General features: G+C 39.8%; 1 protein-coding gene across 2 annotated transcripts in view; it reads left to right on the forward strand.

Moving 5' to 3' along the window:
- Positions 1 to 13,919, forward strand: part of LAMA3 (laminin subunit alpha 3) — a 114,378-nt gene that overhangs the window by 42,406 nt on the left and 58,053 nt on the right. For both annotated transcript variants that reach the window (XM_086472719.1, XM_086472720.1), the window contains 10 exons: positions 452 to 551; positions 1,825 to 1,877; positions 2,295 to 2,400; positions 3,636 to 3,735; positions 4,207 to 4,363; positions 7,200 to 7,338; positions 8,958 to 9,100; positions 10,418 to 10,518; positions 10,633 to 10,786; positions 12,137 to 12,297. In XM_086472719.1, the coding sequence (XP_086328845.1) occupies positions 452 to 551; positions 1,825 to 1,877; positions 2,295 to 2,400; positions 3,636 to 3,735; positions 4,207 to 4,363; positions 7,200 to 7,338; positions 8,958 to 9,100; positions 10,418 to 10,518; positions 10,633 to 10,786; positions 12,137 to 12,297 (1,214 nt within the window). The remainder of the gene's footprint in view (positions 1 to 451; positions 552 to 1,824; positions 1,878 to 2,294; positions 2,401 to 3,635; positions 3,736 to 4,206; positions 4,364 to 7,199; positions 7,339 to 8,957; positions 9,101 to 10,417; positions 10,519 to 10,632; positions 10,787 to 12,136; positions 12,298 to 13,919) is intronic.

Here is a 13,919-nt window from a genome sequence, read left to right on the forward strand (position 1 = left end):
TGCTAAATGTGTAGCAAAGACCTAGAGGGTAAGTCTGACTGATGGAAGAACTATCTATGTAGGCTCATATATACAGCCATGTGTGTCTTCTACCAATAAAGGAATGAGTGAATATGAAAATTAATGATTATTTTAAAGGAAATTTGTGTTTTAAACTTTTTGCAAAACAGTCTTTTGAGCAGTTCGAAGTCTATAGAAGAATTGTAAAGTACATTTGTTGGGACGTTTAGACTAAATTAGATACGGAAAAAATATGCGGAGTGGAACAGTCCTGTGCTGATAGTATGAGACAGAAAAATCTAAGATGTGTAAACCTGCCTTAGTTTCCATGTATCTGTAAAAGCCACTAAGCTGCCTGAGCTGTTAATAATATTAGTTTTTTCTCAGTACTAAAGAGCAGTATGTTTTTTATGAAGCAGATGAACCCATATTAACTCTTTGCTGTCGTTAGGGCTATTGTCAATGTCTTCAGCACGTTGAAGGTCCTACCTGTAGTAAATGCAAACCGTTGTACTGGAACCTGGCCAAAGAAAACCCTGAGGGATGTACAGGTACAGCTTCATGAGATAGTTCTTTGCCTTATGGAATGTGTTAAGTTCTTTTGAAAGCCACCTTTCTTTGCTGTCACGATCTTTGGTGCCTCTTAACAATATGTTTTTCATGCTACTTTATTGTAACACCAAGTTACCCATGATACCAGGAGTTACTTTTAGAAATTAGTCCATAGTTTCATGAGTGTTTGCAGTGTGGGACCAAGGTGTGCTCTGAGTTTCAACGATCTGTACTTTGTACGGCCCTGTGGCAGTGAGTGAGTGAGTGGGATCGCTACTGGAGTGAGATGGGATTTCTGCCCTTTACACTGAAACCAGAATTTGGCTCATTGTTTTGAGAAAAAGGTACAGTTTCAGTTATTACCATCTTCTAGCTTGTAGAGGAGTGAAAAGCCTCTTGTGGCCTCAGGGTGTGACAAATCTGTTATGGTTTATGCCTATATAATACTGATCTGTTTGCGATTTTCAATGTTTGCTAGCAGCAAGTGTGTGTTGTTCAGGCAGATAATAATAATTTTAAAGATTAAAAAGAGGAAGTTAAAAAATCTTTAAACATTTTTTCTCGCCGACTCTTTCCAACAGGTTCCATCACAACAGCCACCTAGATAGGACGAGTAGCCTTGAGCCAATACTGAGATTCTGTGATTCTGTGATTTCATTACATTTTTTACCCTAAATCTCTAAATACTATACAGTCTAATCATCTCCTCAAAGATTAATTACTGCACCTTTCATGTAATTCATCTTCTCTGTCTTCAGTTGCGGAGTCAATACTGTGTTTCACCAAACCTCTAGGTCAGCATAGCTCCTTCCTGCAATATTTGCTTCATTTGTATTTCATGCAGAGAGCTGAACTCGTCCCAGAGTAGCACTGCAGAATAGAAGGTGTCACTCAGGCTAGAAGACGCTGTTTTGTATCAGTTGTCTGAATGTTTCTAAGAAAGAAAACAATTGTAAATCCAAACTCAAGACTCTTTTTGTTAAACACTTTAAAACTTTAAAGTTAGAACACTTTAAAACACACTAGTAAATCACACATACACAGAAGTCCTCTTCTTTCTCCTTTGCTTTTTCTTCTCACCTTGTGCCAGTACCTTGTGCCAGATGGGTGTCTGCTATTTGAACCTTCCAGAGTAAAATCCACCTTGTGGCACTATGACTCAAAATTGCAGATTCAGGGTGGTGGTTTTTTGTTTTTTTTTTTTTTTTTTTTTTTTCCTGCAAAGTATTTTGGAAAGACGAAATACAGGTTGTCTTTTTTTCATCTGTGCAGCATGCCAGTGTGATGTGAGTGGAACACTAAGTGGAGTTGGAGAATGTCAGCAGGTAAAGTGAAATTAAAAGAAAGACAGTAATTAAATTGACTTTTGTAAAGGTAAGCTGTTGTAACATTTGGTAAGGTAGGAATCTTAGTACTGATTATTGCTTTTGCACGTAAAGTGGCTGGTTTTGTACAGCAAAGAAGCAGTTTGATACAGGTTTTACACATTCTAGGTTCAGAAAGTAGAAAAAGTTCAGAAAAAAAATATTAAAAGTTCTGAAAACTTTTCATCATCCTGAGTTTTTGTATCTTCTAGTCTGTTCATTGAACATGATAAATGACAGAAGTTATGTCCAGATAATATTTTTTGTCGAGATTAGAATGTTTTTCCTCTTTAGAATTAGAAGGAATTCAATGTATTGAAAGATTAAAGTTTTGATAAAGGTGCTGAAATATTTTTGATGACATTGATTTCTTCACAGGAAAATGGGCATTGTTACTGCAAACCTAATGTTTGTGGAGATTTCTGTGACACTTGTGAAGCTGGTTATTATGCTCTCGAAAACAAGAATTATTTTGGCTGCCGAGGTAAAATGAATAAAGGACGTGTCTAGTAGCGTATTTGCACTTAGCACAGAAGTCTTTAGAATTCCTAGGTTGCATTTTTAAGATGTGGATGTATTTGTTGGATCACTCATGTGCACAGCATTTTGTACTACTGCTTGTAATTGCTTGTAACCCGCGTAACTCCTCCTTTGCCTTCGAAAGGGAGAAAGAACAAGGCTCCACCATGTATTCTGAGTGATGTAGGGCTACTTCAACGGTTCCCTTCCGTCCTTGTCCCCCCACTGTAGACTTAGGTTTGTTGAAATTACTGAAAGCACTTGCATCAACTTCAGTGTGCTTTACACCTGTCCCGGATTGATGCAAGAGATTTATATTTAAAGCACTGAAGTACTTCTAACAGTCATTTAATATGTGCAAAGTTAAAAATAGTGGCTACTGTATCAAACAAAGCTTTCATGCCTAATGTGGAAACCCAGGAGCTAATGAAAGTGATCTGGTTTCACAAAGGTGTCAACTACTTTAATTATCCTTGATTTCGGTGAGATTACAGGTGCTTAACATGTCTTAGAGGACAGGATGCTTTTACACTATGACGTAAATACATGTTTAGGACCTTTCCAGCTTTCAAATCAGCTTGAAATTTTTAGCCTAGGCATACTTGGATGTATTATACCTTGTTACTAGAGATGTCCTTTAGTTTGTGCACAAGTTCTGTTTCCTGTAGAAAGTAATTCATTATTATTGCCCAGTATTGGTTAAAAATACGCATATGCTATTATATGAACACATATGTTCTTGTTGTGCGCAATTTTTCTAAAATAAATTTAATATTGGCGTACCAGACTCTGAAAAATTAACATCTTACCATTTTTGTAAGTTAGGTTTGGGGATACTTTTAAATAATTATTCATTGTGATATTGCTATAGAAATTCTGATGACTTAGCAAACCATTTGAATGGCTGTTCTGCGAAAGTGTGCTCCTGCAGTCAGTAACATGGCGTGGCTTATGACTTGTGATTTTTTTAAAAAAAGTGGTTTTTGTCACATTCCAAAGAGAAATAAAGAAAACAACCACAAACATGGGAAGGCAGAAATAAGTGCAGCTTATGCGTGTGTGGTAATGTGTTTAATGAGTCTGAGGGCAGAGGAGTCTGAAGGGGAAACGAATCATTAACTGTGTTCAATTAGCGGAAGTGAGGTGTGTTTTCTGATAACTTTTATCAGTTTTTATCTGACTTTGCTCTTTGCCCGACAGGCTGCCGCTGTGATGTCGGAGGATCCCTCAGCCCCGCGTGTGCCGAGCCCTCGGGTGGCTGCCGGTGCAGGCCTCACGTCGTGGGGATGGCCTGTCGGGAGTGAGTCTGGCGGGAGCTCCTGCCTGCTCCTGCTCTGCCCCGCCAAACCAGCACAGTGCTTCAGCATAGTTCTTTTGAAACTGCCCACAAGTCCCTTGCTATCCTTTCTGGGTTTGGTGATAAGTACGCTGTTAAACTGTGTTAGTTACTGACATTCATTTTGCTGGGCAGTTTTCTTCTGTTATTTTAATAAGATTTTATAACTTGGTTCCTTAAATAACCAGTACCTGTTTTGCAATGGGGTTGCATATGGATGCCTGTATCTCTCAAGAGTAATACAGGAAAAAGCACATAAACTGTAAAAGCTTCTGGAAAGAGAATTCTCATTACATCCATCATATCGGCTGTCTTGAATTTATTAGCTGCTATCAGGATTCCTCAGTCATCAGTAGGTCACCTCCCACTGCTTTATGCTCTTAGATGTAGACCATACAGTGACTGGTAATTGTTGTTTTTTTCCCTTCTTGAAAGGCCTGAAAAAACCTATTTTTTCCCTGATCTGCACCACATGAAGTTTGAGATTGAAGATGGTACTACTGTCAAGGGAAGGGAAATTCGGTTTGGCTACAATCCTCAGGAATTTCCTAACTTCAGTTGGAGAGGATATGCCCGGATGACGTCTATACAAGTAAGCTAGTATTTTACTCAAAGCTTTGGGGTGAAAACATAGGTGTATGGTATGTATGGCTCTATAGTACCGCTATGTGTGTGCAAGGTCATGGAGACACCAGAAAAGGAGACTGGGTCTCACTAATCCGAACCCTTTGGCACTGTGTTGCTGTTTGGATTAGTGAGTGTTGGTATTATTGTAAGGTCGTTGCTTGTGCAAATATGTGTTCTTCAGAAATGTTCTTTGAGGATTTTTTGTGAGAAATCCACGTTTTGCAATAGATGTAAAGAAAAGAAATAATAGCTTTAAAGTCTGTAATACTAAGTGCAGGAATTTGTGTCATGCCAAGGGCAGCAGAAACAGCAGAAGATTGATGCTTGGCTAAATAATTTGAATTACACAATTCTGTGGCAGTCTGTGTCCCTAAGATTTTCAGTTACCATCACAATGCTGTCGCTGATGTTTTCTTACGCTTGCAACTTACATTGGGTGTAGAAGAGAAAGGCACCAACTTTTATTAGGAACGATACCTTCACATTACAACAAACAGGAGTATGTGAGATTCAGTAAAAGAAGCTGTGAACAGGAGAATATTGGCAACACTTATTTTAGTCTCATGACAGTCTACAAACAAACTAAACAACAGCAGAGGGAATGAGTAAATCACGGGAAGAAAATCACCATAATTTAATTGTGTGAGAAGGGACCTGTCTGATTTTGGACTGAACTGCTGAGCAAGTGAACCAGGATTTTTTAAACAGTAGATTTGAGCAATAAATGGGATTTTCTCACTCTTCTTAAAAGTAGTACTCTGGTGTAGTTGTGTCCAGCCTCCGTAAGTTGTCCAAGGACTAATGGATCACTATGGACTGAGACATTTCGTCTTTGTTCCTTTTTTTTTTTTTTTATCCCAGAGCTCGTATTTATTGGATCTTCAGAATTACTCCACATTCACAAATGAAGGCAACTCTCCAGTAGCTGTGATTTCTTAACTTCTGCTTTCTAACTCAGCTGCTTTTTGCGTATCCAGTGGCATTTTGTAAAGAGGTAGTGAAAGGGCTTAGTCTCTAATCTTGATAAAAGTGTGCATTATTTTGCTTACCTGGATAAAGCTTTTCACTCAGGTAAGAAATTGCCAGCTCCAGGCCCTCCTTAGGTAGATCCTTGCATAACTGAGATACAGTTTCACGTTCTTCAGGGAACTTTCCTAATTTTGATGTAGCATTTCTGTGTCTTGCAAGGCCCTGAAATAAACCTCCTGACATTTATTTTGTAGAAGACACACAAAAGGCTAATGTGACAACCTTTTGTGAAAAGAAACTATTTCAATACGATTAAAATTTTTGATGTGGAATAAATAAACTGTGTGTGACCTCAGTGGAGGTCACTGCTGCCCGGTCATGCTGCCAACGTGGGTGTTTCATTATAGACTAAGAAGCTGGCAGTTGGGCTCAGATTTTAAAACACTGGCCAGAGTTGCCTAAGTTTGTGACAGAGCTTGCGGAATAATTTCTCCCCACTCCCTACCTTTGCTTGAAGCCAGGTACTGGCATCACTTCCTCCCTCGTTCTTCCCCCATCTCTTCTTTCTCTCCCTTCACTGTGTCTTCTAAATTTTCCATAAATGATTAGAAACCATTTTGATAAATTTCCTGAATCATGTTTCTTTATTTCTTTTGCCTTTTCTTTTTTGTTCGTGTCTATTTTTCAAGTCTTCCCTCAGTGCTTGCCTTGTCCATGCTGTATCCTTCAGAAGTCATCCTTCATTTAAAAGAACACTTGTAAAACCTTCCCCTACTTGTCTGTATCTTCCATTCTGGTCCGCTGCTCTTCTGCAGTCACCTAGGTTTTAGCTGTCTAGTCTCTGTGGAGCTCTCAGCCCTGCCATCTGTCCTATGTCTATCTTTGCTTTCTGGCTTGCATTTCTGTTAAGAGGGTGGAGGTCTCTGGGATGATGATGACAGAATTGAGGAATACGCGTTCAGAGCAGCGTATGGGAGCCGGCAATCTTGCATTTTTTGTAGCTTTTAGGAGTAAGAGGAAATGAGGCTTTGTGCTCCGTTCTTAAATGTACAGAACAGAGAAAACCTCTGTGCATTTGGGGAAGCAGAACAAACCACAGTGGTCACTGTGTCCCAAGGATCTTGGAAAGGGACAAGGAGTGGATTGTGATGGGTGGACTAGTGGGAGTTGGATTATGAGGGGAGCTTTAGGATCTAGGATGGAAAGGAGGAAACCAAATCCTTGAGGTTGCACCAATCCTATTTTTCCCTAATCCACCACCAACCTTTGAACATGTCTCTGCCAGTTCTGTTGCTCTGCAAACTAAATAGTGGGGGCTGTGTGAGTGCAACCCTCTGTGGGCTCCAGAGGTGTCTGTTCAGCCCCAGGGCAAAGAGAGTCATGCACGGTATCGCATCTCTAAGAAACTGAGGGATCTGGCGGAGAAGCAGAAGTTTCAGCAATGATCTGAGGCGTCTGCATGCTGTGGAGTGTTGTGTACGATCTCAGGCTAGGATCAATGATGCTGGCCTGTTCCTTGGGAAGCCAGGAATATGGACAAGCTTTGATACCATATGCCTCCTTTATAGCGTGGGAGGGGAGAATAACAGTAAAATACTGTCCCTGTATCAAGGTGCAGTATCAACACACATGTTAGTTCAGCCTTTCTGTATATTTCAACCAGACTTTTATTTCACAGGAGGTTTTGTTCTATATTCTTTTGTAAGCTGCCCAAGCCTTTCTTTTCTGTTACGGAGTTTGTCTTTGCCAGATGGTTTTTCTTTCTCTGGGTGCTAGTAACAAATAATATACTTTCCTTTCCTCCTTTTTCCCTTTCTTTTTATTTTTCCCAGCCAGAGGTGGTTGTGCCTATCACTGTGGCTTCCCCTAAGCTCTTCCACCTAGTCCTCCGCTATGTCAGCCTGGGCTCAAAAAACTCTAAAGGGAAGATCTCAGTTGCTGAGGGAAAACATTTTGGCACTAATTATACTTGTAAGTGAATTAATTTTCTCACCAGGCTTGCCTGTCTTCCTCTGTCGTACACCAGCATTGCCATTCCAGTATATACTTGTCTGCATGTGCGTTTTTTCTTGTAGGACTTTAGTATGGTGCTTGCATGGCTTTTAGCTGTTCCTCTATTCAGCACTTTATGGCTGTTTTTGTTTATTAACTTCCGTTTTTCAGAATGAAGTGAGGATAACTTTGAATGTGGAAAAATCCAACCTCTACTTATTTCGCATTGTCCTGAGGTATATTAACCCTGGAGGTGAAACGTTATCTGGTCGCCTATCTGCTTGTCAATCTCGACCTGAAACAGGTAGGTGCAACTCAATGGAGCAACAGATCAGGTGAATGTTAGATCAGAGGAGCCTTTTCAAGGTGCACCTAGGTCAAATTTGTAATGTCGCTTAAAATGCATCACTTTTAACAGTGTCAGTGCTTTTGTGCTTTTCCTAATACGTTTTGCTGTGAAATTGATGTGGCTGTGTTTGCATGAAACCCCTGCTTACAGGAGTAACCAACATTTGTTTTTTCAAATGTTTGCCAAACTTGATGCTTTCAGTTCTGCACTTGAAAGCTCTGAACTATGTGTTTTGTGAAGCTTTTAAAGAAGGGATAACAGCACTTTGTTTTGGTTTAGCTGCCTTTAATATTTCAGTTTAAAGGTAGCTTCTGCTTTCATTCCATGAATAATATTTGTTTAATGATGAATCCAATCTGCCAAGTTAGCTCTGATTACAGACCTCAACAGCATGTGAAGCCTTCTGGGCCCTGATAAAAGATAAGTACTCCATATCCTTTGAATGATGGAGGCATACCAAACCTACATGCAGAATTATCTCTTACTATGCTTAACCTCAGCGTAGTGATGAGACCTAATGCAGTTTAGTCATAGATCCTTTCAGTAATTCGGAGGAGACAAGACTGAAGACTTTACAGATACTCCTCAGCAGAGTGGCAGCAGTTTGTGGTCATGTCTGGTTTATATTGCCTGGGAGGCAGGGAACTAGCTTTTGTTTGTGTCCAGGGGCTTCAAAGAGGAAACCTTTAATATTCGTGACAGTTGGTCCTCCTGACTTCTCTTTGATAAAGCATACCACAGCTACGTTTCTGTTGTACATCATCTCTGCCCAGAAGTTGCCTGCAGTTACTATCCGTAACTAAACATTTTAGTACTGCTGAGAACCTCCAGTGTCTGAAATATTTGGCTGAAAGTCGCAGGAGAACAGGCCTTGTGTCAGCTGAACATATTGTGAGTCAGTGCAGAGACAGGTTGAAGGGAAAATAATGGAAAGGGAAAGAAAAGAAGCGAAAATTTCAGAATATTTCAGCGAAACTGGCCGTTACATGGGCAAAACTCTGCTTTTCTGAACCAATTTGCTGAAGATTAATAGCAACGAAGACAAACACTGCCTAGCTCTATAGCTTACTGTGTGTGGTCGAATGCGCTGTTAATACATGGTGAAAATCATTGATCAGCTCCTGTTAGACCAAGTTTAAAGGATGAAATAATCAGTCCAGTGCACTAAGTGTGTAGAAACATTTTACACAGTCCCTTATTTTTTTACTGTTTGTTTTTTTTTGTTTTTTTTTTTTTTTTCTGCTGGCAGGGGCTGCTCAGAGCAAAGAGTTTGTCTTCCCACCCAGCAAGGAGCCAGCTTTTGTCACAATCCCAGGAAAAAGCTCCACAGAGCCTTTCTCCCTGATTCCAGGCACGTGGACTGTCAGTATAATGGCAGAGGAAGTCCTCTTGGTAAGAAAACAATTGAAGAAAACAAGGGCTTGAAGGCTGTCGTGATAGTCTTGCTCTGGAGTTATTTGCCAGGAAGAACCCTGTAAGCAGTTGAAATTCAGCACTAGTGAAAAGAGTACAGCAGCAGAATATCATTATGAACATTTACAATTCTCCCTCTTATTTCATTTTTTTTCTTCTCTGAGGTTCACCTCTAATTTTTCTTGTGCTTACAGACTTTAAGTCGATTCGGTTTCTGTACCTTCAAAGGTTAAAGTAATGTTAACATACAGTACAACTGATTGAGCATGAATTCTCACAGAAAGTGATAATTCTTGCATATCAGCTGTCATATCTAAAGCTTGGCTCAGCCACAGGTGAGCAAGGCCTTAGCTTCTTGACAAAGATTCTTCAGAAAAGTATGGTAAGATGGGCTGCATGATTAGCAGGTCATTTTCTAAATGGTTTTATCCTCCCATCATTACTCTCCTTTCACTCACTGAAAAACTGAAAATTTTTCTGACAGCGGTTCTGAGAAATTGCTATGAAAAGACAAATTGTTTGAGGTAATCATTTATGAGAAACCTTAAACGTCTATTATCACAAAGACAGCATACTCAAATTCGTGTGTGTTGTATAGGGTTAACAAGTAGCCAGGGTCTTGAGTCATGAAGCCTGGGGCTCCTGTTAGATTTATGGAATACCACATAAAATGTTATTAAAGTGCTTGCAAACGTATTTCTTGCTGAAAGTGACAGTACTTATTGTGCCTCGTTTTTTTACTAATACCTTTGAAAAGGAATTTTTTAATGATCTTAGCCCAGCATGCTTTCACAGTAACAGTTTTTATAAATAAGCTCTAGTATGTTAATTTAAGTAGGTAAGACAGAGGAAAATATACCAGCTTTTGAAGCACAGATTAATAGATTACATGGAATACTTTTATAAAGTCACCTGGGATACATGACTCTCCCTTGCGGAGTCAGGCAGGGGTGAAAACTGCACCCAGCTAGCTGTGTGTTACCAAGCTGTGGGGAGGCTCCTGCCTGAGCACTGTCTTGTACAACACATGATGGGAGAAAGTGGCTTCAGAGTTTCCCTGCTCACAGGGCAGCTGCCTTCATCCCATCTCTATGAAGGTATAAATAGAGTTAGGGAGGCACATTCTGATGTTATTGGCGCACGTAACGAAAAAAAAAAATCCATGTCTTGCAGATATGCTGTGTAAAAAAATATTTATGTGGTTGGGTTTGTTCCTGGCTACGTTGTGAAAGTCTAGAAATGTTCCTGTTGTCATTTTCTGCATGGTCTTGCATTTGTTGTGTTCTTTGTTCGTAGGATTATATGGTGCTATTACCTAGTGATTACTACGAAGCATCCATCTTGCAGATGCAAGTTACAGAGCCTTGCAGCTATTCAGGACGAGCTTCAACAGACCAGTCAGTATACATGCTACAGAATAAACCGGTGCCTGGGGTTATTTTATTATTATCCTGCTGTTCTTGAAAACAATAATAATTCTATGTTTTGTTTGGGTTTCTTTTTTGTGTAAGCTGCTTGCTCTATCAGCATTTGCCATTGGGCAGATTTTCCTGTGTCCTTGGTTCAGAGGCAGCGTATTTGAGACATGGAGGAGAACACAGAAGACTACCTGTGCGACAGCCCGCTCCTGATCAACCGGTGATGACCCATATCAGTGGAAGAGAGGTCAGATTCCTGCCTGCTAATTGCAGATTTACAGCTCAGGATTTGCAGATCTGTAACACATCCCTAAAACACACTCTGCGCCAAGTTCTGCATTTTATACGGAGCGGCGTAAAGGGATCAGTGTGGGCAGATTTATAACTGTGGCTAGAGTGGACATTTCGCTCTGACAAAAGTATCTCATTAAATAAAAATCCCTTTGCTTTAGGCATACTGTCTTGTTCACTGTACTGTTTCATTGCAGCAGAAATGGCATAATGGTTTGTCAGCAGAAATGGTGTACATACATTACTCTAAATTAATCTTTTTTATGACGTGTATAATAGCTATACTTAACGTAAAATACTTGCTTTACTAAAAAAACAAGCAGAAGCAATGTTGCCACTGCTGTAGGTCCATTGAAAGAGAAACATATGTTTTATGAAATGAGAAGTTATACTAGAAATGTGTTCGATAAAAATAAGGTATTTTATCAAGTACACGATAACTACATGTAAAGTGATCATGCCCTCGATTACTGTGCTTGGATACTGCTTTTAAAAATACCAAGTGCAACAACAGTACTTATGTGCCACAGGCCCTGGTGCTTCATCACTGATGCATGTGCAAAATTTTGCTGGTATGAATAATTGCAGTGAAGCCAAGAGGGCTGAGGGCTGTTGACAGAATTATTCACATGTTTTAGTGTTCGCAGCCTAAGGAAATACTGAGAAAAAAACAGTTTAAATTTGAAAATAATTATTTAGTTAACTGTAGCAAAAACCTCTGTAACCACAGCACTTTCCATGCAACTACTTTGAAGTATGTTGCATCAGATATTATGTTAACAAATTTATGCAGGTAAACTAAAAGAAAAACTTGATGCTTCAGAAAGTGGCCTTGGCTGTTTGCTGGAGAAGGTCCTTTCACTCTTTGTAGGGAATCAATATACAGCACTGCTGTAGCAGGAATTGGGTTCCTGGAAATATTTTTCCAGTGGAGAAGCAGACTCAATTTTTATGTTATTAGAGATAGCTTAGAGGTGATGGTGACAACTTTTTAGTATAATTAATGTTTCTTTACTGGTGCTTTCTACTGGGGAGAAGAGAAATAATAATATAGACTCATTTCCTAGGCTTATTTTACAGCCTTCCTAGAACTGTTATAATGGCAGCTGTTTCTGGAAAGTGGAGGACAAAGTGATACTTCCAAGCATTGCTTCCATTCTTCTGGTTGTCTTTTGCTGAGACGTTACAAGATTTGCCCTGGACTAAGGCTGAGCAGTTGGCTTGCAGGGCAGGAAAAAGGAGCTTCCTGCAAGAAAGGGAGAGAAAAATCTAATGGCTTTTTTCTTTTGCAATGATCTTGACCTAGGTCAATTTACAGATGACCATAAATGTTCCTCAAGTCGGCCGCTATGTTCTGGTTTTTGAATACGCCAATGAAGAGGATCAGTTATTCACTGCCGAGGTAATAATACAGAGCCCTGGACCTGTCACTGAAGGCAGAGTGAGAATATATAGTTGTAAATACAGGTAAGAATTTCTGGAGTAGTTGCTAAATGATTAAATAAGCATTTGGAATATAATTATATATTTTAGATGTTGGAATCCATTTTACTGTCTAGGTTGTTTGAATTTGAGGGTGATTTAAGAGCAAGTACATGATTCTGTGGGTATTATACAGATTTTTAATTCTCTCTGTGCAATTAGCTCATTGAATATTGCTACTGCTTCAGTGAACTATTTTCCTATACGTTACTTTTTTATATACATTCATAATTCTTTATAAACTATTAATCTCCAAGCCCAGTGGAAGAGCATCACTGTTAGCTGCAGATACCTGCGCTGATTTTAGTTGGTTAAAAGCATGTCCAAGGGCTTTGGCTATAAAAAAATGTAGCGGACAGTTTCACGAGAGTATTCCCACCATTTCTAACAAGATCTGCTGAAGCACAAGTATAAAGGTCTCTGAAATTCTGAGTGTAGCCATTGTCTGGCTGTTAGGGTGTAGGCAGGGTCTGCAGCCAAATGCTCCTTTGTCCTTGTTGACTGCTGAGGTTACTGCAGATGTTTCTGCACAAGAGATTTTGTCTGTCCTGAGCAAAATTGTCTTTAACATTTGAACATTTCAACTTATGACTCAAATTAGAATTGTGATCCTGCAGATATTTGCACCCTTGGGAGAGCCTACCCAGTGCCAGGGGACTACAGACATGCATCCGTTTTTCCTCTGAGCCAAGTGTTTGGCAGATTGGAGGCTTAGGGATATTCAGGATGAAATTGGCCAGTAAGAAAAATCATTTTCATCAGCATGTTTGTGATACAGAGCAGAGCTATGTGGAGCAGTGACCTTGTCAGGTTATTTGCTGGAGAAAGCTCTTATTTTAGCCTGTTACATAACACTTTGAGCCTCAAATCTTGCTAGAAATCTTCCATTTTATTGTGGTGTTTCTTTCCCCAAACACATTTTTATGGGCTAATTTTGAACGTGCTTGTTTGTTCATATGATACACTAAGAACTCACTCATGAAAATACAAAGAAAGCCGTTGCTACTTTAGTGTAGCAATGCAGTAAATCCCTTTTGCAGCTGTTCTGCATGAAGCTAATGGTCACATTGCAAGTTGCTGTGTCATCTTTCCTAAGCAGGAAGCTACAAGTCTCTTCTGTTGATAAATAAATCAAGAGATGACATAGTGAGGTACAAGCAGATAAGAGTAACTTGTAGAATCAAGAATATATTGTGCCAGGCCTTCTTACAGCTCTATGAGCTTGATTATTCCTAGTAAAACATTGTAAGGGAACAAAACATTGCAAGCATCCGGTGAACCACACATAAGGGACTTACATTTCTACGGTCTTAAATGCCTATAGCCCTGAGCTGACCTTATTTCTGAGCTGTACTCTAAACAGGAGTGAAATTTCCACATTCTCTGGTTCACAGAGGAGGAATAGAGAAGCAGTTGTGTGGTGGTTACAGCTCCTCATCCACAGCATGCTGGCTTGGCTAGCTGAGCTGAAGTGTGGAAGAAAGAAAAGAAAAATAGAGCCTTATATGACTACCCTTTAGCAAAAGGGAACTGTTGCTGCTTTTGGCAAGTTGCAGGGGTCGTGCCCCCGGAACGGGGCAGAGTTCAAAGGCTTTAGCACGACTCTT

This window comes from Leptosomus discolor, chromosome 13, assembly GCF_034619465.1.
Source record: "Leptosomus discolor isolate bLepDis1 chromosome 13, bLepDis1.hap2, whole genome shotgun sequence".
Lineage (NCBI taxonomy): Eukaryota > Metazoa > Chordata > Aves > Leptosomiformes > Leptosomidae > Leptosomus > Leptosomus discolor.